The 27,500-nt window shown below is 43.3% G+C and overlaps 1 protein-coding gene across 1 annotated transcript in view; it reads left to right on the top strand.

Moving 5' to 3' along the window:
• grm8a (glutamate receptor, metabotropic 8a) overlaps positions 1-27,500 on the top strand; it is a 484,022-nt gene that overhangs the window by 225,730 nt on the left and 230,792 nt on the right. The window contains exons 2-3 of the mRNA XM_084330820.1: positions 24,745-24,880; positions 26,235-26,389. Coding sequence (XP_084186946.1) covers positions 24,745-24,880; positions 26,235-26,389 — 291 coding nt within the window. The remainder of the gene's footprint in view (positions 1-24,744; positions 24,881-26,234; positions 26,390-27,500) is intronic.

The following is a 27,500-nucleotide window of genomic DNA, read 5'->3' as shown; positions in this document are numbered from 1 at the left end:
TCATAAAAATTCCCGCGGTGGCCATACTCTCAGTGCACGTCTCATGACAGCTGTCGGTGGCTATACCGGTCATCAACACCGTAATGACCAAACGACCAGGATATTCTTCATAGCATTAACACATTTATTGACCCAGAAAATTTGTAGTTTGACATAGGGGTGGACGGTATAAACGGTATACGGTATAAACGGTATGAATTTGTGCTACGTTATGGATTTTGACTATACCTTGTAACCAGCTCTAAAATAGCAATGACGTCATGTAACCACAGCCAGGGCGTGACTATTTCACTCGTATTTGCCCCTAAAAATAGATAGAATTAGTCATAATAGATGTGCGAACTGGAAAAAGTTATTTAGGAGCACAGAGGCTTCACGCAGTGGGCGTGTCAACAAGCAATTGTCATTTCATAATACACAGAAGCAAACTAGCTCTTCCACCCTGCGTTTGAAGGCTGTGTGACAACTTCTCTCGCAAGTCGCACAGTTTCTATGTGTAATGTAAACTCTGCGATGAGTCCAATGGTCTAACATGCTTTGCATCCTCGCCATTCTGGAATGCCCACGTTGCGCTAAAACCTTATGTCATGTTAACTGTCGTACTAGCCTCAGCAAGCTAACGTTAGCTGGCTCCACTATAGCAGCCTGCCGATGTACTAGCCTCAGCAAGCTAACGTTAGCTGGCTCCACTAGCAGCCTGTCGATGTACTAGCCTCAGCAAGCTAACATTAGCTCCACTCTAGCAGCCTCCTCCCTCCTTCTCTCTCTCTCTGCTAACAATCCTGATTCGATTCTTGAACCTATTTAATTAAAAAGGAAGATATTGATGGACATTAGCTATAGTATAGCTCAGCAGCTGTAACAGAATAACAGTGTTTTACCCCTTCAGAAGCATTTATATAGACATTTTAAGATAAGTTAATATACGGTGATATATACCGTTACTGTCTATGCTTCAAATTATACCATGATATAAATTTTAGACCATACCGTCCAGCCCTAAACGACACCAAAATTGATCTTCTATGTTCAACATTCTAACAACAAACCCTAACCCAATGTTCGACACATTTGTACCACATGCACAAACCTGCTTGATTATTGCCCCAAATAGCATGCAAGTTGGACAAAGTGGGTATGTCTGGAAAGAAGAGGCTTGTGGGTACCTATAAAACCAATGTTCACTCTGATATATTCATGTGAACAGCCAAGGGACCTTTTGGAAGATGAGCATGGCAGTTTTTTCTAGGTGAAAATGTAACATAATTTTGAATCATTGCCTATTAAAACCCCCTTCCCAACAGTTGGGCTTAATGGAAATGATAGAAATGGAAAGCTTAGCTTCTCTAGTTTACAAGGATACCAATACCTTTGTGTTCGCTCAAATATTGAGTGCGCTATGGACCAAGATATTTATTAATGGGCAGAACCTTGATTTTACATGGCGGCCATCTTGAAATCCATCATGATGACGTGGCCCCTACCCCAAAATGAAAGCTATGGTGATGGGGAACACGTGGAAAAAATGTGGTGCTTTTGTCCGGCGCGTCCACATCTTTTTGCTAAGCCACCGCACTATTGTGAGCATGTTTTTATTCAGTATCTCCATGTTGTCACAACTCATGACAACTCATGACAACTTTTGAACAGATACATTATATCTATAAATCATATTCCTGGCATTGGCATCAGTGATGGTTGCTCTTAGTGCAGTAACGTAGGAGAGGAGAAGATGTGTCTCTGAAATAGCTGACGCCACCTGATGGCAGTCCTACAGGTCGTTTTTGACGGCAGTCCTACAGGTCATTTTTTATGGCAGTCCTACAGGTAGTTTTTGATGGCAGTCCTACAGGTTGTTTTTGACGGCAGTGTTACAGGTCGTTTTTGACGGCAGTCCTACAGGTCGTTTTTGACGGCAGTCCTACAGGTCGTTTTTGATGGCAGTCCTACAGGTCGTTTTGATGGCAGTCCTACAGGTCGTTTTTGATGGCAGTCCTACAGGTCGTTTTTGATGGCAGTCCTACAGGTCGTTTTTGATGGCAGTCCTACAGGTCGTTTTTGACGGCAGTCCTACAGGTCATTTTTGACGGCAGTCCTACAGGTCGTTTTTGATGGCAGTCCTACAGGTTGTTTTTGATGGCATTCCTACAGGTCGTTTTTGACGGCAGTCCTACAGGTCGTTTTTGATGGCAGTCCTACAGGTAGTTTTTGACGGCAGTCCTACAGGTAGTTTTTGATGGCAGTCCTACAGGTAGTTTTTGACGGCAGTCCTACAGGTAGTTTTTGATGGCAGTCCTACAGGTAGTTTTTGACAGCAGTCCTACAGGTCGTTTTTGATGGCAGTCCTACAGGTCGTTTTTGATGGCAGTCCTACAGGTCGTTTTTGAATGCGAACAGATGGTGGTGGATAGGCACTGCATCAAATAACGTTAGTTATAATAATATTCATATCTGTGTAATAAAGAAATCTGTGTCCATCTCATTCCCTTCTGCCCATACAACGACGGACGGACGGACGGACGGACGGACGGACGGACGGACGGACGGACGGACGGACGGACAGACAGACAGACAGACAGACAGACAGACAGACAGACAGACAGACAGACAGACAGACAGACAGACAGACAGACAGACAGACAGACAGACAGACAGACAGACAGACAGACAGACAGACACAACATTAAGAGATAAATGCAGCCATTTTTAAAGCCATGCCCATAAAGCATCATTACATTTACAGAGAGAAAGAGACTGTGAAGATACAGCTCTGTCTTTTATAAGGGTGATACCAGATCGATATATCGATCTATTATCAATAATCAAATAGGATCGATGCAACGTAAAAAGATTGATTCATATTGCGATACTCTTATTTTGAAAATCCCCTCGTGAGCATATCCGCCCGGCCGGAACAACAACATTAGCTCAGCGCAGCTCCGTGTGTAGACGTTAGATAGTATTGCTTCAGAGTCCGCCTATTTTGCCCGAAATAAGTGCCTGTTGTTTTTTTCCGGACGACTCAGCCCTGCTGGTCTCTGACAAGAACAAGTTACAGGTTGAAAAAACCCTCAGCTCGGAACTAGGCAGAATCTGCATATGGCTCGCTGATAACAAACTATCATTACACATGGGCAAAACAGAGTCCATTCTCTTCGGTTCAAATAACAAACTCAGCAAGACCGACGGCTTCTCAGTTACAGTGGGTGACAATATTGTCACAAGGAAAGATGAAATTACCTACCTGGGTTCCATCCTAGAGGCTAATCTCTCCTGTGACAAAATGGCATCCAATGTAATAAAAAAAGTCAACCAACGAACTCGATTCTTGTACCGGATCTCCTCTCTGGTAAACAAGAACACCCTGAAGACTCTGGCAGGAGCACTCATTCAGGGGTACTACGACTATGCTTGCACGGTTGCACCTCATGGTACCAAAGCACCTCAAAGGCGCTAAAAACAAAATTACAAACATCTCAAAACAAACTGGTCAGACTACTGCTTGACCTTACTCCTAGAACCCACCTCACCCCTGCCCACTTTGACAACCTAGGATGGCTTAGAGTAGACGACAGAGTACAACAACTTGCAATGGGCCTGGTCTACAAGATACACTACACGACCAAGGTACCCATGTACATGTCAAAATACTTCCCAAAGGTCAGTGAATACCACGATCACAACACCAGAGGGAGCTCCACAAATCATGTTAAACCCAGATTCGGCTCAAATAAGGGACTAAACACGTTTCGCAATTATGCCACATCAATGTGGAACGCCCTACCCAAAGCTGTAAAGGAATGTGGATCACTACCCACTTTCAAAACCTCTCTCAAGGGACACCTACGGGAGACTGCAATTCAACACTGGCCCCTGTAAATATCCTAACCCAACCCCCTCCAATGTACAGTCATTTACCTAGTATGGTTTTGTCAATAGTTCAATGTACAATTGTGTTTGTTTGTACAGTGTCTCCTCCCCCCCCCCCTCAATGTACAGTGTTACTTGTTTATACAGTGTGCCCCCCCCCCCAACCACCTCCAATGTAAATTACCCAGTATGGTTGTCAATATCCCAATGTACCCAACCCCCCCCACCCAACCTCCTCCAATGTACAGTTTCTACGTCAAATGTATATACTCCCTTTTCTTGACTCCTTCTGTATCACAAACAGTACTGTATTTGCAAATCTGGTATGTCATAAATGTATAGATGTAGCAGTACTGACTATCTGTATGTCATGTATGTCATATATGTCTATATGAATTGAAAATGGGGGACCCTGATGGAAACAAGACAAACGTCTTTCTCAGGTCTGCATCCCCTTAACAATTGTATGTATTGAGCCGTACTGTATTGTACCCATTCTGCAATCTGTTAAATAAAGTTTTCATTCATTCATTTCATTCATTCATTCATTCATTCATTCATTCATTCATTCATTCATTCATTCATTCATTCAGCTAACTAAGCTAAGCAGCTAACCATGAGAGGAGAGGAGAGAGGAGGGGGGACTTGGGAAAAAAGCAGGGGTGGGGGCACTGGGCAGTCTACCTTTCTGTGGGGGACTGGGTTGAGGGGCATTCTGTGTGTCTGTCTGTGTGTGTGTGTGTGTGTGTGTGTGTGTGTGTGTGTGTGTGTGTGTGTGTGTGTGTGTGTGTGTGTGTGTGTGTGTGTGTGTGTGTGTGTGTGTGTGTGTGTGTGTGTGTGTGTGTGTGTGTGTGTGTGTGTGTGTGTGTGTGTGTGTGTGTGTGTGTTACTGACGATGGACAGATAATGTTGATATTTAAACATGAATACATAATACAGTATATGTATTCATGATCATCATGCAACATAAAACAATTGTAGGAAGTTTGGGAGAGGAAGGGATTTTAGCTTGCATGTTGTGAGTTCCAAAACATGTTACTTAAAGTTTAAAGCTCAATATATAAAAAGTGAACAGGAGATCATTTGTATTAAAAACTGTTGTATATTCACAACATGAATATCCATTAATTACAGCACAGTAGTGAGGTTGTTAACTAGAGGAAGGGAAAGATCACAGTGTGATAGAAAACATGGTCCTCATCTGAGCTCCCAAATTTAGCCAGTAGAGAATAAGTGTGTACAGCCAGACAACCAGTAGCTATGGTCCAATATTCATTTAATTGCAGCGTGGGCCGAGTGGAATAATGCATTGGTTACATACAGGACACTTCAAACACAATACATGATTTGTACAAAAGGATTTGATGCAGGTAAATCACCATAGCCCTCGTTGGCTTTTTACATCAAAAGACAGTATTGTACATACATTTTAGTCATGTTATGTTAATGAAATAAGACCATAGTACTCTCTGTCACCACATGATGAAACCTGGGCCTAAGATAGGCATCTTACTCTAGTTTATCACATTATTCCATATACAGTTTCTACTCACATAGGGACAAAGTAGACCATGGTCGTGGTGGTGGTGGAGACCAAACTCAGACCCCCTGTGTAACGGTGTGTGGCGGGTGTCCTGAGCTGGCCTGGCCTTCCTCACCAAAACCCACTGTTTTATACTTATAGATTTCATGACCTCACTTTTCTTAACCTAGTTCCACCAATCACCAGTATCTAAACACAGGCAGTCCTCATTTGGTGTCTCCTGGTCGTATGTGTCTGTAACAGCCATGGGTAGCCCCCTCCTTTTTGGCCAGAGGGGGGGTTGGACTGTGGCCTCCTTTGAATGAATCAATCATTTTAACATTCCTTCTATATGGTTCTTCTTTGTAAGTTACTTTCTAATAGGTTACTATACTCTTGTTTTATTATTCCAACCTTGTTTTTCATTCTAAACTAATATAATGCAATTATATTTCCTGTGACCTCTAATCTTGGTTAGACAACTGTCTTTAGTGCTATATTGAGTCACCGTTTTTCTGTGGTGTGTGACTGAGTAAACAATGTCGTCATGAGAGAGGTGTCGCCTGGTGGTGTTCAACTGATGAGGTCTGGTGACTTCTGCCTTAATAGTGTTTGTGTTGAAAACACTAACCCAGTATATTCAGTGCGTCTTAGGTTAATACTATTCAATTCACAAGAGCCATCCCAAAACCCTGTCTACCAACTGACACTTTGTATTTTCTGACCACATTACTCTGGTCTCACAGAGGCATTTCCGTTTTTGGTCTCTCTGCTGTGCTCAACTGTCACATGTCTAGGTGTTTGGTTCTTGGGGGGTTGGAATGTCTCTTGTACAACCGTGTAAACAACCCTATAGGCTTGGCCTGCAGGTTTTCTCCAAAATGTGCTCTGAGAGTCTATGTAATGCCTCACTACAGATATTTTCAGTTTTCAGGGTTATTCTAACAATTTGATTATGAAATTATGAAATTATGAAGTCAAGGTTACCACAGCTCCTCCCTTTGACATTTTACTAATGTCATATTACAATTATCTTGACTTAATTTCTATACATACTAGCCATACAATTTAACATAATAACAAAAATCAAAAAAATTTGAATTTTTCTCAATTTTTCTCCTCAATTTTTTCCATTCTTCTTTGGTCCATCTCATCAATTTTTGCCTTCTTGTCTTCTTCTTTTCTTTGTTCCCGCATTTCCCCTGACTATGGCCCCTCCCGGGAGTCCTGGTGACCCATTCATGCAGATCCCTATTTAACCTATTCTGCCTTAAATGAAAACAGTGTTTACCACTGTTTCATCAGGTCTCGTTCTTCTGGGCACGTTGAATATGCTAAAAACAATTAAAACAATTTAATCTAAACATTTATACATTTAAAGTCTAATCAATCACAATCTTTTTTTTAAATTACAGTATCCGTTTACATGATCTGAGGGGAGACAAGATCCATTAGTATCACAATATTTTCATTTTACATTCATTCTCTGAAATAATCTCTTCTTTCTGCTAATTTTTCTTTAAGATAGTACAATCACGTCTGCACATTTAATTAATTGCTTCCCACCTATCCTCCCCCCTTTTATGACACACAACGGTCATAAACCTGTCACTTCTTGTTCCCTCAGCTCAGTTTTGGCAGAGGAAAGCAGAATTTCAACGAAAATTTTCTCTTACCCATTCTCCTCACCCTGGCCATATCCTTACTCATGTGAATGCATCTATATCTGACCCTGCGTTGTGTAATCTATCCGCCCTTTGCCTGCGCATTTTACCAAATCAATGTGCACAAGACAAAGCCCATCAGTACCTCTCGTCCCTGTCCCCGCAGTCCAACCACAACTCCCCAGAGAACCTTGTTTACACACTGTCAGCTCAGTCTTCAGACTGGCCCCGCCCCCCCCAGGCCAGGTCATCCCAGGTCTAGTCATCGATTATCTCATGACAACCCGTCGTCAGACGATTATAGCGTGGAAGTTCCTCCAAACCACATCTGTTCAGTTTTTACAACCTGGCCTCACCCGCATGGGGTTTGTACAGGCAGGGGTCTCTGCGTACAAGAATTCTCACCTTCATTGGACTGCAGAGTAACAGGGAAAAATGAAATCCTACGTCACTGCTTCTAATGAAATGTATTCCTGTGTCCCCCATCGTCGATCTGCCTTCCCCCTCCCTTTTTCTGAGCTGTGGAAGACACAAGCACAGAGCAAACTTTTTACACAATACGTCAACATACTTAATAAGGGAAGCCATTAATTCCATATGCAAATCGTGGTGGCACTACTTAACATTGATTTGATCCAATGCATCTCCTCTCCCGGCAGTCCTCTCCCCAGATCATTAACAAACATTTGGGAAGAAAAAGAGAAAAAAAAATCAAACAATTAACCAAATATTCAAATATAACACATCCTCCGACCACATGCCTTGCAATTCCTACATGTGAGACTATCAACCACATGCCTTGCAATTTTTACATGTGAGACTATCATCCATACCTAAAACAGCAAATCAATGAAAATAAAATAAAAACCAGGTTTTCCAAAACCATCCATTTTATCATCTATCATCTATCATCAATTCTCACACACACCCTCAATTGGAACAGCATCCTGTCCCTGAGACTCGACACCTCTTAAGTCAGCACAATCACCCCTACTGGTTCCTATTCAAACCGCTTTCAGTCCACACAACTACAGATCAAAACACTTAGAAAATAAATTTAAAAATGTACATTCACGCTCACTCATACATACAAAAATCAAATTTAAATTAATATGACATAAAATAAACACTTTCATCCAATTCCTCATTGTCACAACCCATTCAATCCTGAACATCAGAGTTCTTAGAAAAGAAATAAAATCCAAAGCCAATCAAACCTCACAATTCAACATCATCCACACATCCTGAGCACCCCACAGTGGCTGTTACTTCTAAACAAAACAAACTCTTTCATTCAAATGATATGAACTGAAATAAAAAATGACACGCTCACTCCTCCACTCCTGCACCAAAATCCCTTTTATACATACTCAATCTCTTAACCACACAAAATAACCAACATCCTCTCTCATTCTCAGCCACACAGATCATTTCAACATCATCCTTCATGCTATAAACATATACTTCCACCACTCTCGTTAATCATTTCACATTCTTGACAAACAAAGGTTAGTTTGCTTCTCCCTCTTAACTTTTCTGCTCTCAACCTTTGGCTAATCCAGTACACTCTTTCTCACCATACAGTCCTCACTGTTTCTCCTACTCCTCACATCAGGCTACACTCATTATCAGGCTAATCCCATCTCTTCTCTATCTCTGCACTCAAAAAGGTCTAGCAGAACCTCTTTTTCAACCTGTAGACACCCCAGCCTGCTAGAACTGGTTATCTCCAGGTTATTCCTTCAATCAAACAGGCCGCCCTAATCAAATGTAAATAACCTCATCTGATTTGGCTCCTATTCAACAGTCTCCTACCCTCTTCTTAAATTAGCCGCTTCCTGTCTCAACCTCTCCCCCGTCGTAAAAATAACTGTCATCACTTTACAACTGTCTTCTGCATCTTCACCTCCGTGACCTCTCTCCTGTTGCGTCCAGTCTCACTCCCTGCTTGGCCCCCCTCGGGCCGTTTACTGCTTAGTAAAGATAGCCTGGGTCACCCTTTATGAGTTCCCGTGACCTAAAATAAATCTCTTTACCACCCATCGACCCTCCTGAAATTCAACAAAAGGTTAGTCATTACACACACAAATCATTTATAATAACTGCTAAAACACAATCTTACATCAAAACAGCTACTAAACAAACCCCCTGTCACTATTATCCCACTGTGACCCAAGGATTCTGCAATCAATATAGATATACCATTCTAACAGCATTTCAACATAGTTTCATTTTATCAAGCTATATTTTAAACTCCAGTCAAACACAACATCATTATTCTAAGCTCACAATTGTACATGTCACACAGATTAAAACAATTACTTTTTTAACACATCATTTAAGTAATAAAATTACAACCTAACTACCCCCCTTGGTAAGAGCATACCCTTGTGTAAAACGACCTTGCTTCCCCCACAGACCTAAGCCTATATTTTGTTCCCACTTTCAAATGACACATTTACCCAGAGTAGTTAAATTGTGTGTCTAACTTGGTCATAGGCAAACGAAATCATTCTCTACTGATAGACACACTGCAATGTTTTGCAGTATAAACCCCAAATTGATTTCCTCCCCAATGACTATCTCCCATAATCTACAACATCACACATGTACACACTTGTTTTGTGCAGTGCCCACAGTATTTCCCTTCTCAATAAATAGCCACTGATAAGGTTAGTTTTGTGAAATTTTAACCTATTACCGGCAACGTCCATCAACTCATCATTATTACTCCCAAACTGTGTATCATGTATGCAATAAAAGTTATGATGTATTTAAAACGGGGGACTCCATTTCTGGTCTGCCTCCCCTTAACAACTGTATGTTTTTATCTGTACTATTTTTAATCAACTACTCATTCCCCCCTGGTTAAAAATATACCCCTATGTATTAAAGACAACAACACAACCTACCACACTCCGACAACGTCCACAACCTATCCTCAACTTCCTCCCTTAAACCAACCACTGATAAGTCACCTATCTCTACCCCGCGTACACATAAATACAATGCACAATATACAAATATAACCATAATACATAATATAGAATATCCTCTCACCCGTTATCCCTGTTCCCTGAGCGAATTACGAATTACGAATGCATTGATCCACGTTGTATCGCGCATGCGCAGTGGCCAACGTTGCTCCCCGGACGATGTATTCCGGCAAAGCATAACTACACACTGCCACGACATTCACAACATGCCACGTTCTCTACCCTTCCCCAAACATCATTCTCAAAACTCGAAACGTAACATGTCGCTCGCAAACGCCACACAACAACAGCACGCAAGCTAACTAGCTTAGCCAGCCTCCATGCGAGGTTCAAGGCCCTCACGGGAGCCGTGCCTTTCAAGATCCATTCACCCACGCAATTCGCTCAGTACCAATCAAAGCATAAACAACTCACACAAGCCTTAAATAACCAACTCTAAAAGAACAAACTAACGTAGAAGAATTAAAAAACATCCTCATATATCAACGCCGTTACACAGATCAACATTAATCATTTCTCCTACCCTTCTCTCTGCCTGGTCGCACGCGCCGTGAACGCTACACACTCTCCATTCAACACCATGACGTCATCCTCATGCGACTTCTTTCATTCACCATGACTAACCATGACGTCATCATCCTGCGACTTCTGTCATTCACGTTACTCTTGTACACAATTTCTATCGCATCATATACAACCACTAAAACGACCCCAATCACTGCAACGAACGCATCGACTCGCCTTCTAACAACAATTTCTCTCACAGCGTTTCGCAAATGTCTTCACAACGGCGCTCTAACATCTCTAGAATACCGCATCTTCTCCGCCAAGCTAAACCAGTTAGCTCCAACCTCCAATACGATTTGCTCCAGACTAGTATCGATCCGATCCACGTCAAAACGTAACAACCTTCGTCAAGCTTGCTACTGATCACATACAATTTACACAAATACACAAATACAAACAAACCGAGACATCGACCACATGGCGCAACGCTATTAACCTTGGATTCTTGTGTAAGCCGACTTTTCATCTAAAAAAATTTCACGGAACATCCGCTAGTGTCTATTTCCTAAAAAACCCATATTTTCCTAATCTCCCGCGTCAAACACAGTCCTCTGAGCGGCGAGCCCAGTCATATATTTAATAATAAAATTTCGTCCCACTAATAGGGTAAAGAATTCCCACGTTTACACTCTCATGTCTCCTTCAAATAATTTACCTATCCCTAACCTACATGCTTCAAGATGTCTGCACCTAAGCCATTTTTCTATCCCTAACCTACATGCTTCAAGATGTCTGCACCTAAGCCATTTTTCTATCCCTAACCTACATGCTTCAAGATGTCTGCACCTAAGCCATTTTTCTATCCCTAACCTACATGCTTCAAGATGTCTGCACCTAAGCCATTTTTCTATCCCTAACCTACATGCTTCAAGATGTCTGCACCTAAGCCATTTTTCTATCCCTAACCTACATGCTTCAAGATGTCTGCACCTAAGCCATTTTGCTATCCCTAACCTACATGCTTCAAGATGTCTGCACCTAAGCCATTTTGCTATCCCTAACCTACATGCTTCAAGATGTCTGCACCTAAGCCATTTTTCTATCCCTAACCTGTCCCTAAATTATGACTAATAACCACTCGTCGGGCCGCCGGCCTTATATAATCAACAAAAAATAAAAAAGTCCCATCCTCCTGCTCCCAATGGTATGCACAAATACGCTGCTCGTATTTCCTGTAATGCAACTCAAAATAAGCAGGTTCAGTTCTGGACATCCTAACCTAACATCACCACCAGTCCTGTAAGCAAACAATACACATATCCACCCTGGGTCCTACTGTGGCTATACACGACCATCAATATTCCTATTCACCCCATGTCTCTCTCATCCTCCAGACAGCCTCTCACTCTGTACTGCAAATTTCCACTTCCCGGTTCTTTTTCCGCATGCTCATTATGTGAACATATCAGAACGGGTCTTAAAAACGGCACCAACTGTTGTATATTCACAACATGAATATCCATTAATTACAGCACAGTAGTGAGGTTGTTAACTAGAGGAAGGGAAAGATCACAGTGTGATAGAAACAATGGTCCTCATCTGGGCTCCCAAATTTAGCCAGTAGAGAATAAGTTGTATACAGCCAGACAACCGGTAGCTATGGTCCAATATTCATTTAATTGCAGCGTGGGCCGAGATTGGAATAATGCATTGGTTACACACAGGACACTTCAAACATAATACATGATTGTACAAAAGGATTTGATGCAGGTAAATCACAATAGCCCTCGTTGGCTTTTTACATCAAAAGACAGTATTGTACATACATTTTAGTCATGTTATGTTAATGAAATAAGACCATAGTACTCTGTCACCACATGATAAAACCTGGGCCTAAGATAGGCATCTTACTCTAGTAATTATCACATTATTCCATATACAGTTTCTACTCACATAGGGACAAAGTAGACCATGGTCGTGGTGGTGATGGAGGACGCAGACTCAGACCCCCTGGGTAACGGTGTGTGGCGGGTGCTCTGAGCTGGCCTGGCCTTCCTCACCAAAACCCACTGTTTTATACTTATAGATTTCATGACCTCACTTTTCTTAACCTAGTTCCACCAATCACCAGTATCTAAACACAGGCAGTCCTCATTTGGTGTCTCCTGGTCGTATGTGTCTGTAACAGCCATGGGTAGCCCCCTCCTTTTTGGCCAGAGGGGGGGTTGGACTGTGGCCTCCTTTGAATGAATCAATCATTTTAACATTCCTTCTATATGGTTCTTCTTTGTAAGTTACTTTCTAATAGGTTACTATACTCTTGTTTTATTATTCCAACCTTGTTTTTCATTCTAAACTAATATAATGCAATTATATTTCCTGTGACCTCTAATCTTGGTTAGACAACTGTCTTTAGTGCTATATTGAGTCACCGTTTTTCTGTGGTGTGTGACTGAGTAAACAATGTCGTCATGAGAGAGGTGTCGCCTGGTGGTGTTCAACTGATGAGGTCTGGTGACTTCTGCCTTAATAGTGTTTGTGTTGAAACACTAACCCAGTATATTCAGTGCGTCTTAGGTTAATACTATTCAATTCACAAGAGCCATCCCAAAACCCTGTCTACCAACTGACACTTTGTATTTTCTGACCACATTACTCTGGTCTCACAGAGGCATTTCCGTTTTTGGTCTCTCTGCTGTGCTCAACTGTCACATGTCTAGGTGTTTGGTTCTTGGGGGGTTGGAATGTCTCTTGTACAACCGTGTAAACAACCCTATAGGCTTGGCCTGCAGGTTTTCTCCAAAATGTGCTCTGAGAGTCTATGTAATGCCTCACTACAGATATTTTCAGTTTTCAGGGTTATTCTAACAATTTGATTATGAAATTATGAAATTATGAAGTCAAGGTTACCACAAAACAATAGATTGTTTTAAATGTCTGGAAGAGCTCAACAATAAAAACATCAATTGATATTTCCGTAGCCTTTTTTTAGTTGATCTAAATGTGACTGATTGTGTTAAATGGGCACATAATATCGCCTCATATCGATCGCAGGCACCTGAATCGAATCGTATCGTATCGTGGCAGACTTTGTGATATCGGTAAATATCGTATCGTTGTCCAAAGAATCGATATCGTATCGTATCGTGATGAAACTGGTGATTCCCACCCCTAGTCTTCTATCAGCTGAACTGGAGCAAACGTAACACAGTGTGGGAGGGAAGCCGGCTGTTCATTAGGATCAACATTGAGATGGAGCTGTTGCTCAGAATAGATTAATTAGCTCAGTGACAACATGGGTTTAGTGGCAGACTGTGAGACAGTGGGTGAACATATAGCCTACTGTGAGTTTCTAGTGGAATGCCAGTGGGTGAACATACAGTACATACTGTGTGAGTTTCTAGTGGAATGCCAGTGGGTGAACATACATACTGTGTGAGTTTCTAGTGGAATGCCAGTGGGTGAACATACATACTGTGTGAGTTTTATGCGGAGGGCCAGAGGATGAACATAGATGATCATCGAGTGAGCGAGTGGATGAACTTACATACTGTGTGACCTATATTAACTATGTCACAGTTTCTTTTTCTCATAATTTACGATTCAGAATACATTTTATTGCCTATATTTATGTCTTTCTACTATTACTGTACCATGCCCATACCTGTACCCCCCCCCCCTCCCCCCATGCTGCTATGACACCCAACTATTATCTTATCTTAGCTGCATACGTAGACCCAGTGAATGAACATACATACTGTATGAGCTTGTACAGAGCCCGAGGATTAACATAATTATACTATTTGTTATCGCAGCTTTTAGCTTGGATCATTTTACAAACACAACATAGGAAGTTTGTGTGGATAAACACACACGTCATGCTCACAGAGAAACACACACACATGAACACGCACATGCATAACTGTATTTTCCTTGCACATTTATACAGGCTGCCCCACACCCACACACACACACACACGCACACCATACTAGAAGCATAATATAATCAAGTTATTAAGGATGAGCTGAGAGCAGACCTGCTGCCCATCAGGGGAAAAGCTCATAATTGAATTAGCTCACTTTAAATACGCTGGAATCGCTGAATTGTGCAATAACGGGGTCCCCAGCCATTAGCATGGTGCGAAACAGCTGAGTAGATTGTATATTAACTATGTCATCTTTCTTCTTGAATTTAATTTCACTGGTTCGGCCTGCGCCAACGACAACACCAGACATGATGAAGGAGGTACAAAGTATTTATTGGCAGTATGAGAATGAAGCATGTGGTAGACGGCAGAGTGATCAATGCCTTACATGCCTTACATGCCAACACTGCTCTGGGGTACGGCAAGCCCCCGTCTGGTCTGGCTGGAAGAGAGGAGAGTCAGTATACATGTGCAGTATAGGGAGGGTGGGGGGGTTGCAAAGCCCAATGATACAGAAGTAAAGTAGCTGACAATGACGGGAGAACTATGGTGAGACTATGCTAAATGGAACATCAATAGCTTTGATGGTAATCACAGGTAATGACTATGGCACACAAGCAATGGTGAGAATACACATGGAGTTGATAGCTTAATGCTAATCACGGTGATAATAGTGACAGATAGCAGAGGCTGAGCATATGGGACCATGTTGGAAACAAGTCGACAGACTTTCACATATTATCTTTGTACCTCTTGTTTTTATACATTTGTATAAATTGTATGTACTAAATAAAATTTATCAATCAATCAATCAACACACCTGTAAGGTGGAACACGAGTAGAGTATGAAGAGCTTGAAATATGTATGAATATGTGTGGTGTATGTACTGTAACATGGATTCTTAGTGATGAAATTATTGGTTTTCCAGAATAATATGTCTCGGGAGGAAGGGGAATGGATTCCCTAGCGGCCGGGCTTAATAGAGGAAAGGGGGAAGAAAAGGTGTGAATATGATGTTGTATGGGAGAGTGGCATGTGAGGGATCGAAGGAGTTGATAGGCAGGGGCGTAGCTGTAGATTCTGGGCCCCATGAAAGAATATATTCGTAGGCCCCCAGTGAATGCGAGCTTGCGTAAGCGCGCGAGATAATTTTTTTTGTGGCCATTTATTTATTGATGAAAACACATAATATGGTTTTTACCTATACATTCGGATCAGCAGTTCAGCACCTGCACTGTTGGTGGGTGAGCCTAGTAAAGGATGTCGCATTGCGTTCATCTTCAATGAATGGACCAATGCAATAGTCTACCAAAGCCCCCCCCCCTCTCTCTATATATCTCTCACACACACACACACACACACACACACACACACACACACACACACACACACACACACACACACACACACACACACACACACACACACACACACACACACACACACACAGGCAGATAAACAGCCTTCGGGCCAGCATCGGCTGTAACTTTTGGCTAATGATGCGGCTGTCTGGCAGCGTTGGTCGTCCTGCAGTTGGTGTCTTGAGGGCGGCAGACCTGACAGGGCGGAAGGCCAAACAGCTGGCCAGATGTTGTTTGATCTCTGATGTAATAGGTAGCCGGACAGCGTGGCGGGGATGATGTTTTATATACACGTAAAGCACATCCTCCAAACTTTTTCCATGTCAAGGACCCCCAAATGACCCCCACATTATTATGTGAGGGACCCTCATCCGATAAGATGTCATCTCATGGATCCCCATCTCTCATTGTGCTAACGTCTAGTGAATAAAATATTATAATCTTTTATTTAGCTGGGGACCCCATGGAACCCCCCTCAAGGACTCCTATTGTGTACGTGAGGGTGTGTCTGTGTGTGTGTGTGTGTGTGTGTGTGTGTGTGTGTGTGTGTGTGTGTGTGTGTGTGTGTGTGTGTGTGTGTGTGTGTGTGTGTGTGTGTGTGTGTGTGTGTGTGTGTGTGTGTGTGTGTGTGTGTGTGTGTGTGTGTGTGGTGTGTGCAGTGTGTGTGTGTGGTGTGTGTGTGTGTGTGTGTGTGTGTGTGTGTGTGTGTGTGTGTGTGTGTGTGTGTGTGTGTGTGTGTGTGTGTGTGTGTGTGTGTGTGTGTGTGTGTGTGTGTGTGTGTGTGGGGGGGTATCTGTGTGTGTGTGTGTGTGTGAGGGGGGGGTCTCTGTGTGTGTTTTTGTGTGTGTGCGTGTGGTGTGTGTGCGTGTGTGTATGTGTGTGTGTTTGTGTGTGTGCGTGTGTATTTGAGGCTAACCTGTGTGGTAGAAATGTTCTGCCCCCCGATTTGTCACCCCCCCCCACACCTACTATAGTCAGCCTGTTGTTCTCCAATACCCACATCCTGTCTCCCCGTCTCGCTTGATCAAATCCTGCTGTCCCCTGGTCAATCAGTCTCACCTAAAGCCCCCACTTTCCCTAACACCCCCTCCCCCCTCCCTGGTCACCTGGTCACAGGGCCACACCCCTTCCTGTCATGGATAAAAAACATATTCTGTGTCTCGGGGAGCTGGTTGAGTCTTCCCAAGCCAAATCTCCTATTTGACCTAATACATTTGTTAACCCAGCAAATGATTTCCACCATACCTGTCTTATACTGCAGCTCACTGGGAAAGAGACATTTTGTATCTGATTTAAGATAAGATAGATAAGATATTCCTTTATTGATCACCTTGGGGAAATTCAGGCATCATAGCAGCATGGGGGATGGGGGGGTGGGGGGGGGGGTACAGGTAGTAAAAACAACACAAGCAGTGTAAACAAATAAGTCAATATAATTTACTATCTAACTAACTGAAATATACAGTATTCACAGTGTCACACAAGGTGCAGTATGCATAAGGTAGTGTCATAATTTACTGTCTAACTAACTGAAATATACAGAATTCACAGTATCACAGTATTCACATAAGGTGCAGTATGCATAAGGTGGTGTTATTGTCCTCCTTGGGTTCCTATTAGTTCTAGTTTGTCACTTTAGACTACGATGATTGCATGTCCACTTCTTCAGTTTACGTGTAGAATTCTCCACAATAATCTATCTTGTCATAATATATCATTGCCAGAGTTTAGTTATACCTTGATATAACTAAAGTAAACAACTGAGACCATTGCATGTTGACCATTCATGTTCCAAATACTCCTTTTTTACCTAATAATCAAATTATCCACATCAATGTTGTAGCAGCAGTTGCCTGCCACACCCCACCCAAGTGGCTTTGTACAAGGCTCTCAGACACAGAGACACAGGCAGAGATGATGGTGAACACAAACCAGTTCATTGAATAGAGTGGCCACTGGCCAGATGTAACAAGCCAGGAGCAGATATGATGTCGTCATGATGAAGGCTCTCCTCAGTGTGTGTGGGGATGGCTGATTTAACCTGTGCACACTGATTACTTCAACATGCAACAGGTGCATATAGCCACACCTGATCCCAGGTCTGATTAGTTTGACCCCGGGGCAGGTGTGGCTGATCCCAGGTCTGATTAGCTTGACCGAGGGCAGGTGTGGGTGCCTGAGAGACCAGCATTTCCCAATGATCTCGTTTTTGGTGTTGAAGTAGACTTCTTACGTTCAAGTGAATGGATCCCAGACCATTAATTTCTTTTGACAGCCATGCCTGCATGTCCCTGGTCGAGCAAACCAGCTCAGTCTGGGCTCGAACACGGGGGACTCGAGACTCGACTTCGGACTCGAGATTTAGTGACTCGACTACAACACTGGGTTGAGTATTTGTTTTAGTTTAGGTTAGTGGTAACCACCTTAACGCAGCTGAGGGTCTACCCTGTCAAATCAATTCAGGATTGAATGATCATTGTCATGTAGAATGTATTAGAAAACACTCCATTAGAGAAAACACAATCTCACACTGTGATATCTCTGATATAACTGGCCTCCCAGGCTTATATCCTCCAAAAAGTGCCTTAAAATGGCAGTGTGGGAGCATTTTGGATTACTGAAAATATGACCAGGGGGTTGTTAAAGACGGATTTGCTAAGTATTACCAGCTCAGAGCGAGGAGGATTGAGGACTGGAGTCGGAAGAGCTGACACTCTCTCACCCCCCCCCCCCGTGTGTGTGTGTGTGTGTGTGTGTGTGTGTGTGTGTGTGTGTGTGTGTGTGTGTGTGTGTGTGTGTGTGTGTGTGTGTGTGTGTGTGTGTGTGTGTGTGTGTGTGTGTGTGTGTGTGTGTGTGTGTGTCTGTGTGTGTGTGTGTGTCTGTGTGTGTGTGTGTGTGTGTGTGTGTGTGTGTGTGTGTGTGTGTGTGTGTGTGTGTGTGTGTGTGTGTGTGTGTATGTGTGTGTGTGTGTGTGTGTGTGTGTGTGTCGTACTGTGATTATCCTTGAGACGTTATCAATTTGAGACTAATGATTGTTTGTCTTGGTGTGTGTGTGTGCAGCAAGGCAAAGTGTACAGATGTTCATTAAATGGGCCAGAACAGACAGGATGGAAAAATATTGCACGCATGCACGCACGCACGCAGACAGACAGACAGACAGACAGACAGACAGACAGACAGACAGACAGACAGACAGACAGACAGACAGACAGACAGACAGACAGACAGACAGACAGACAGACAGACAGACAGACAGACAGACAGACAGACAGACAGACAGACAGACAGACAGACAGACACACAGACACACAGACACACAGACACACAGACACACAGACACACACACAGACACACACATGCCCAAATGTTGCACAATGTCTAATATTTTAAAACAGTCTTAACAGCTGCATATTACATGCATCATTATTCAATCAATCTAAAAGCAATAAAACCAGCCAAAGCAATGTCATTTCATAAATGTTCTATATATGCATGGGAATAAAGAATTTATATAATCTATATATAATCAAATAACGTCTGAGTAAAGGCATACACTCGACCACTGTTACACCCTGTTTAGAGCCGGCTACAAGGCTGTAGCGGCTCCACCATTGACGGGTGCTACAAGCTCATCCGACCACGACTCCATCTTGTTATTTCCTGCCTACAAACAAAGATCACGTGACGCCGTCGTGTCACGTGAGACAAAAAAATTGACGACCAATCAGAGGCCACGCTTCAGGACGCGCTCGCAGACACGGATTGGAATATGTTTCAAGGAAGCGCCAGTGACGTCAGCGAGTTCGCGGACAGCGTAGTATGCTTCATAACAACAATCGCTGACAGTATTGTCCCCATGTAAAAGGTGCGGGTTTTCCCAAACCAGAAACCGTGGGTGGACAGTACTATCAGAGCAGCTCTGAACTCTCGCACCACTGCTTACAACCTGGGCAGAGAGTCAGGAAACATGGAGGAGTACAAGGCTTCAGTCTATACTCTGCGCAAGGCTGTAAAACCTGCAAAACGGACATATGCTGATAAACTGGAGACACAAATGGCACAAAACGACACAAGAGGCTTATGGCAGGGACTGAGGACAATAACTGACTACAAAGTCAGCGCCCCCTCAATGGGGAGCGACGACGCCTCTCTCGCGGACAAACTCAACTCTTTCTACGCTCGGTTTGGTGTAGACGGGGGCGTCGCTGGCTCAACGGCTAGTAACGTCACTGGCGCGCCGGCTGTTGTGGGGGGCAACCGCGGGGGGGCGGGGACGCTCTCTCGTTGTCGGAACACAGTGTGAGAAGAGCATTTATGCAGGTGAACACCAGGAAAGCGGCTGGCCCAGATAGTATAACAGGACGCATACTTAAGTCCTGTGCCAACCAGCTAGCCCCTGTGTTCACCGCCATATTTAATCAATCCCTGGCGGAGTCAGTGGTCCCTACCTGCTTCAAGATGTCTACCATCATCCCTGTACCGAAGAAACCCTCCCCAACATGTCTCAATGACTACATACCGGTGGCACTCACCTCTGTGGTCATGAAATGTTTCGAGAGGCTGGTCAAGGATCACATTTGTGCCTCCCTCCCCAGTGATATGGACCCTATGCAATTTGCATACAGGACAAACAGGTCCACTGACGACGCGGTCTCCCAGGTACTGCACAGCACCCTCTCTCACCTTGACCGCCAGAAGGGGGGCTATGTGAGACTGTTGTTCAGTGACTACAGCTCAGCGTTCAACACCATAGTCCCCACCAGACTGGTGGACAAGCTGATCGAGCTGGGTCTGACCTCCGCTCTGAGCGCCTGGGTACTGGACTTTCTGAGTGAAAGACCCCAGGCGGTCAGGGTGGGGGGTCAGACCTCCAACAACATCACCCTGAGCATCGGGTCCCCCCAGGGCTGTGTTCTGAGCCCCCTGCTGTACTCACTCTACACACACGATTGTGTGGCCAAGTTCAGCTCCAACTCCATAGTGAAGTTTGCAGACGACACGTGGTGGTGGGGCTGATCTCGGACAACGACGAGAAGGCCTACCGGGAGGAGGTTGAGGTACTGGAACGCTGGTGCCAGGACAACAGCTTGCTCCTGAACATTGGTAAAACCAAGGAGCTGATTGTGGATTATAGGAGAGGACAGCAGGAGACACACACACCACTGAGGATAAACGGGGCTACCGTGGACAGGGTGAGCAGCTTTAAGTACCTGGGGTTCCCCTTCTCAGAGGATCTGACATGGTCAACACACATAGACACAGTCGTAAAAAAGGCGAAGCAGCGCCTCTACCACCTGAGACAGTTAAGGAAGTTGAGTATCTGGGAAGATACTCCAGTCCTTCTACTCCGGAGCTGTAGAGAGCATCTTGACTGGAAACATCACTGCTTGGTATGGAAACAGCACGGCACAGGACAAGAAGGCCCTACAGAGAGTGGTGCGCTCAGCTGAGCGTACCACGGGTATTGCACTACCTCCCCTGCAGGTTATATACAACAAGAGGTGCAAATCCAGAGCCTGCAGAATAATGAAAGACCCTCACCACCCCAACAACAGCCTGTTCCAGCTGCTGAGGTCAGGCAGACGCCTGCGAACCCCAGCTACTAGGACAGAGAGGCTTCGGCTCAGCTTCTTCCCCAAGGCCATCAGAGCCTTGAACACTGAACACTGAGTGCCACAGAACACTGAACTCTCCACACACAAGCACACATGAGCACACACACGACACGCACGCTGTACACGCTCGCACACTAGCAGCCACTTTAACATGAGCAAGCACACACTCATGCTGCACACGCCCACACGTATGGCCACAAAGGAAAGGTCACTTTAAAAATAGTATAGCAACAGTAACAGTGTATTGCCCTACCAAAGGACCTAGCATGTCCTCCATGCTCTGTAAATAACTTATGTACAAATACCGAGATGCCCCACTATGTTACCTGTTTATTGCACAATGTTGTTTTATTGGATTCTATTATATGTTGTACTACTGTATTGCACATCGTTGCGGGCAAGACCACCCGCATTTCATTGTATACTTGTATGCCGTGACAAATAAAACTCTTGACTTGACTTGACTTGTATAGATTGGGGGGAGATGGTAGCATCAAAGGGGCCAGGTCAGAGAGATCGAAATGTGCATGGCTTGCCTTAGCAGAGGGTGGTGGAAGAGGTGGTTCAGAGCGAGCAGGGTGATTGTGAGCACCACACTGAGCAGGGCCGAATGTTGACATTCCGATCTGGAACACATTGATAACAGCATGCACAGGGCACAGACAGCAGAGCGGAGATAGGTTCGATCATTAATGGAACAGTAATGAAACGTTTAGAACGTGTGTGAAAGGTTATTAGCAGTTGTCATGACAGCGCGTCGCATGACAACCAGAAGGGGGGCGGGCCGTCGTTGCTAGGACGAAGATCCTATAAAGGTGACAGTGGTTCCGGGTACTAAGACTAAGAGGGAAAAAACCATCAGAGACTCTCATCCCCCTCACCCTTGCCGGTGGGGGGGGGGGGGTGACACATCATCACTAGCTTCGGCTAACGGGAGAAGGGTTCTGGCTAGACAAGGCCTGAGCCAACATTGGACTGAATAACAGCAGAGACGATAGCAGTGAAAATACAATCTGATAACATCTGGGCTGAGGCTTCTGTTTATATCAATAAACAACGCTCTTTCAAGAAAGGTATGCTGTCAAGGTGTTGAATTCTTACGAAGGTGGTGAAACATTATGGTGGCGGTTTGCACTTACGGGGAGAGATAAGGATTGTACAGCCAGTATATGAGACGTTGGGATCTTTAAAAGTACACAACGCAGAGGGATTGGATGGAGAGATGATAACACCAGAAGACGTGATACTGGCCGATTGATCAGAATCTAACAATATGATACAGTATATCACACACATAACACACTGACTCATGTAAGCTTAATGGTATAATGATATCACACACACATGCACGTATGCACACACACACGCACACGCACACACACACACACACAGACATAATGATATAATTAAGCTGAATACAGTATTATTAATAATGTCATTAAATGTAATAGATAGCCCTGTCCAACTCATTATGCCATGTCCCAACCTGTTAACCCTCTAATAGTGTGTACGTGTGTGTATTTGTTATTTGTGTGTGTCTGTGTGTGCGCACATGTGTGTGTGCAGTGTGTGTGTGTGTAAGTTTGTGTGTGTGTTATCACTAGGTATCACAAAGTGCCACCATTATTAGGCATTGCAAAAACTTTTGTATGTATATTTGTGTTTATGTGTGTATATGTGTGTATGTGTGTGTGTGTGTGTGTGTGTGTGTGTGTGTGTGTGTGTGTGTGTGTGTGTGTGTGTGTGTGTGTGTGTGTGTGTGTGTGTGTGTGTGTGTGTGTGTGCGTGCGTGCGTGTGTGTTTGTGCATACCGATCATATCCATTCTGAGCTGAAGTGAGAGACATAGTGAATGTTTTCCAGTTCATTAAGTAAGGGATAATGTATAGCTACGAGGTCATTGTTGCAAAATAATTGACCGACACAGCGTTCTGGAACACAGAGGCGTAGCCGAGGTGTTCTAAACGCAGTGAAGGTCAATTATTTTGCGACAATGACCGAGTATAGCTATACATTATCCCGCTTATTACATGGCTAACTTACTAACAATATACCTAATTCATTTTACACCATCGACAAGACGAGATCAAATGCAGACACAGTTGTTCTGTGGCTCCTCTGTCATCGCCGGCAGGTGTGTGAACTTGATTGCACTGATTTAGTGCAGCTGTGCATAATGGTAGAGCTTAGCTTTCGTGACTGCGATCAAAATGCTTGATTGTGATTGGTCAATAGCGCTCTGTTGCCCTTAACAGCGGTGAATTATTGCGCGTTACCCATGACAGCGGTGAATTATCGAGAAATAATTGACCGCTGTCAGGGGCAACCGAGCGCTATTGACCAATCACAATCAAGCATTTTGGCGAATGTTAAAACGCCATGTAATAAGGTAGTTATAATGTCAGCCAGGACAGCAGCAGTCTCCTCTATACTGTATGTGCCAACTTTACGTTGGTTTTCATTCAAGTTGATTTTGTGGGGATGACATTACTACCAGCCCCAAGTAAATGGGACAGACTGAGACTATAATATCCCTCTCTTGCTTTATATGTCTCTCTCACTATCCCCCTCATCCCTCTCTTTTGGTGTCTTTCTCTGTACATTCTGTATAATCCCATTTACACAAACCAATATAAACTATTTTTCAGTAGCCAAACTAACTGGATAGTTGATGATGGTAATAGTTTAGTTGATTCGCTATATTAGAAATACTGTGGGCTAGTTCCACAAAGAATGGATTGCACGGTGCTAATTGCACCCTTACTTACAATTCATTATGCATTTTAAATGGGGGACCCTGATGTAAACAAGACGAAAGTCTTTCTCTGGTCTGCATCCCCTTATTGTGTGTATTGAGCCGTAAGGGTGTACTGCTCAATAAAAGTGATGGTCTAAGTCTAACTGATGGATTGGATCAGGACTCAGTATGGTCAGTGAAGTGGTGGTATGGATGCATCTCTGATCCTGAAGAGGAACAGACCAGAGGCAACGTGACTGTAGAACCAGCATGTAGAGTTGAATGCATTTAAATGAGAATACCACCCAAATGAAGAATTCCTATATGTTATTTCTCATGGTCTAGGAAAGTTCAATCAATATTTGTGAACATGAGCTACTCTCTAATTGTGTGGATGGACATACATAACATGCTTTATTCTATAGTAGTGTGTATACTTCAGGTATAAACTCTCTCTCTCTCTCTCTCTTCTCTCTCTCTCTCTCTCTCTCTCTCTCTCTCTCTCTCTCTCTCTCTCTCTCTCTCTCTCTCTCTCTCTCCTCCCAGGTGGGGTCTGTATCGCTCAGTCTCTGAAGATCCCCAGAGAGCCCAGACCAGGAGAGTTTGATAAGATCATCAGACGATTGCTGGAGACGTCTAATGCCAGGGCTGTCGTCATGTTCGCCAACGAGGACGACATCCGGTAGGAGGGGGAGCATTGGTTCTGGTGCCATGTCTGTCATAGATAGATAGATAGATAGATAGATAGATAGATAGATAGATAGATAGATAGATAGATAGATAGATAGATAGATAGATAGATAGATAGATAGATAGATAGATAGATAGATAGATAGATAGATAGATAGATAGATAGATAGATAGATAGATAGATAGATAGATAGATAGATAGATAGATAGATAGATAGATAGATAGATAGATAGGCTAAGAACATTTTATATTTATTTTTAAAAGTCACATTTCCCTGCTGTGGTACAGAATGGTGTTATTCTCCTGTTGGAATGCATGCAGACCTTCATGGCCGCTAGGCGAGTTATCTGCTGCCGGCATTTGAGGCAGCAGATGTTGTTTGTAAATAGTGAGGAGAAAGCTGCTCTTTGCTAAGTGAGGATGTTGTTAAAAGTGAGCATTTAACTAAGACCACATGGTACTTTAGTCAGGAGGAGTTCAATTAATATTAATGGCTGTTAGAAATCTGTTTATTTTTTTTTATCTTCATTGCTTTTTTTGTCTCTCCTTGTTAATAAATTAATGGATACATTAAGGAGGACTTGATTCTATGTTTTAGGGCTCTGGTACCTTTTAGGGCTTTGGGACACTTCCTTATAGCACAGCATGCTTACTAGGCCTATAACACCAGTACATGGCTTTTTTAAGCATACCTCTCCAGTCAGATTGAATATAATCTTTACTAAGAGAGACACACACCTCGTTTAAGCCACTGCAATGGCTTTGCCTGAATAATTTACTACATGACCGGGACGTTCTAGTTTGTTTGCAGACAGGATTCGGGAAACGTTTGGTCCGTTCGGAGGCAGCTTCCAGGGGAATTACATTCACCGGAAATTCTACCCCATACATACACAATTTTGGCCGTAGTTCTTTACCAGGCTTTATCTCACGGAGATAAAACTGGGAACGAAGTTACACAAAATTACTTCTACAGAATGGCCTTAATCCACCATTGGCCAAGTTTCTATATGTTACTGTTAGTTACTGTTGTTATGTGTGTTATATATGTTCCGCCCATCTTAGTTACGGTTGTTATGTGTGTTCTATATGGTTTGCGCCCCTCTTAGTTACTGTTGCTATGTTCTATTGTGTGTTGCTTGTAGTATGTTGTATGTAGTGTGTCACACATACTGCACTCCATGTACTAATGCAGTAATCTCCAACAGTATGTAGAACGATATACATACTTTAAGTATGCAGTACATACACGGAATTAGGAAGCAGCCAATATTTTCACTATTGCCGTGACTGTCGTTTCCAGTCTTTGATTCTCTACTTCATTTTTCCTCTTACTGTCAACCAGGCGAATCCTGGACGCGGCCAAACGTAACAACCAGACAGGTCACTTCCTGTGGGTGGGCTCTGACAGCTGGGGGTCCAAGATCTCTCCTGTGATTGGCCAAGAGAAGGTGGCCGAAGGAGCCATCACCATCCTGCCTAAACGAGCCTCTGTGGATGGTGAGAGTGTGTGCGTGTGTGCATGTGTGTGTGTGTGTGTGTGTGTGTGTGTGTGCATGTGTGTGTGTGTGTGTGTGTGTGTGTGTGTGTGTGTGTGTGTGTGTGTGTGTGTGTGTGTGTGTGTGTGTGTGTGTGTGTGTGTGTGTGTGTGTGTGTGTGTGTGTGTGTAAATTGTCTGTATATCTATTGTTACAATTACCTGTATATTCACATTTAATTAATTACTAGCATTGAACTGCTTTGGCAACATGGACAGAAGTTTGAAAGACAATTAATGAATGAATGAATGCATGAATGAATGAATGAATGAATGAATGAATGAATGAATGAATGAATGAATGAATGAATGAATGAATGAATGAATGAATGAATGAAAACTTTATTTAACAGATTGCAGAATGGGTACAATACAGTACGGCTCAATACACACAATTGTTAAGGGGATGCAGACCTGAGAAAGACGTTTGTCTTGTTTCCATCAGGGTCCCCCATTTTCAATTCATATAGACATTTATGACATACACAACATACATGACATTTATGGCATAGGGACATATAGGTATTTAGTACTGATACATTTGTGACTTAAACGGTATTCAAATATACAGTACTGTTACCCCTAGATCCTGACAGAGTATATACATATGATGGGGAGGGGACTGTACATTAGGAGGGGGTGGGTGGGTGGGAGAGAAATATACATACGGCGGGGAGGGAATATATACATGCGGTGGGGAGGAGACTGTCTATTAGGAGGTGGTGGGCACAGACAGACATTTACTTTACTTTAATACTTCCACCAAAATTATTTGCTCCTCAGTAACTTTACAGAGGGCAAACCTCAAGCCCTCTAAATCCTCTATTAGCAGACAGTATAGGAAATCCAATTTGAGAGAGAGAGAGAAAGAGAGAGAGAGGGGGGAAAGGAGAGGGATGGGATCTATCACTCATTTCCCCCCTGTGTAACGACATCTTGCCATTAACCCTTTCACACTACTAATACTACTGCCACTACTACTACTACTACTACTACTACTACTACTACTACTACTACTACTACTACTACTACTACTACTACTACTACTACTACTACTACTACTACTACTACTAC

The sequence above is a fragment of the Notolepis coatsorum genome, assembly GCF_963971535.1.
Source record: "Notolepis coatsorum genome assembly, chromosome: 15".
NCBI classification, from domain to species: Eukaryota; Metazoa; Chordata; class Actinopteri; order Aulopiformes; family Paralepididae; genus Notolepis; species Notolepis coatsorum.
This window is presented reverse-complemented; position numbering and strand designations above follow the sequence as displayed.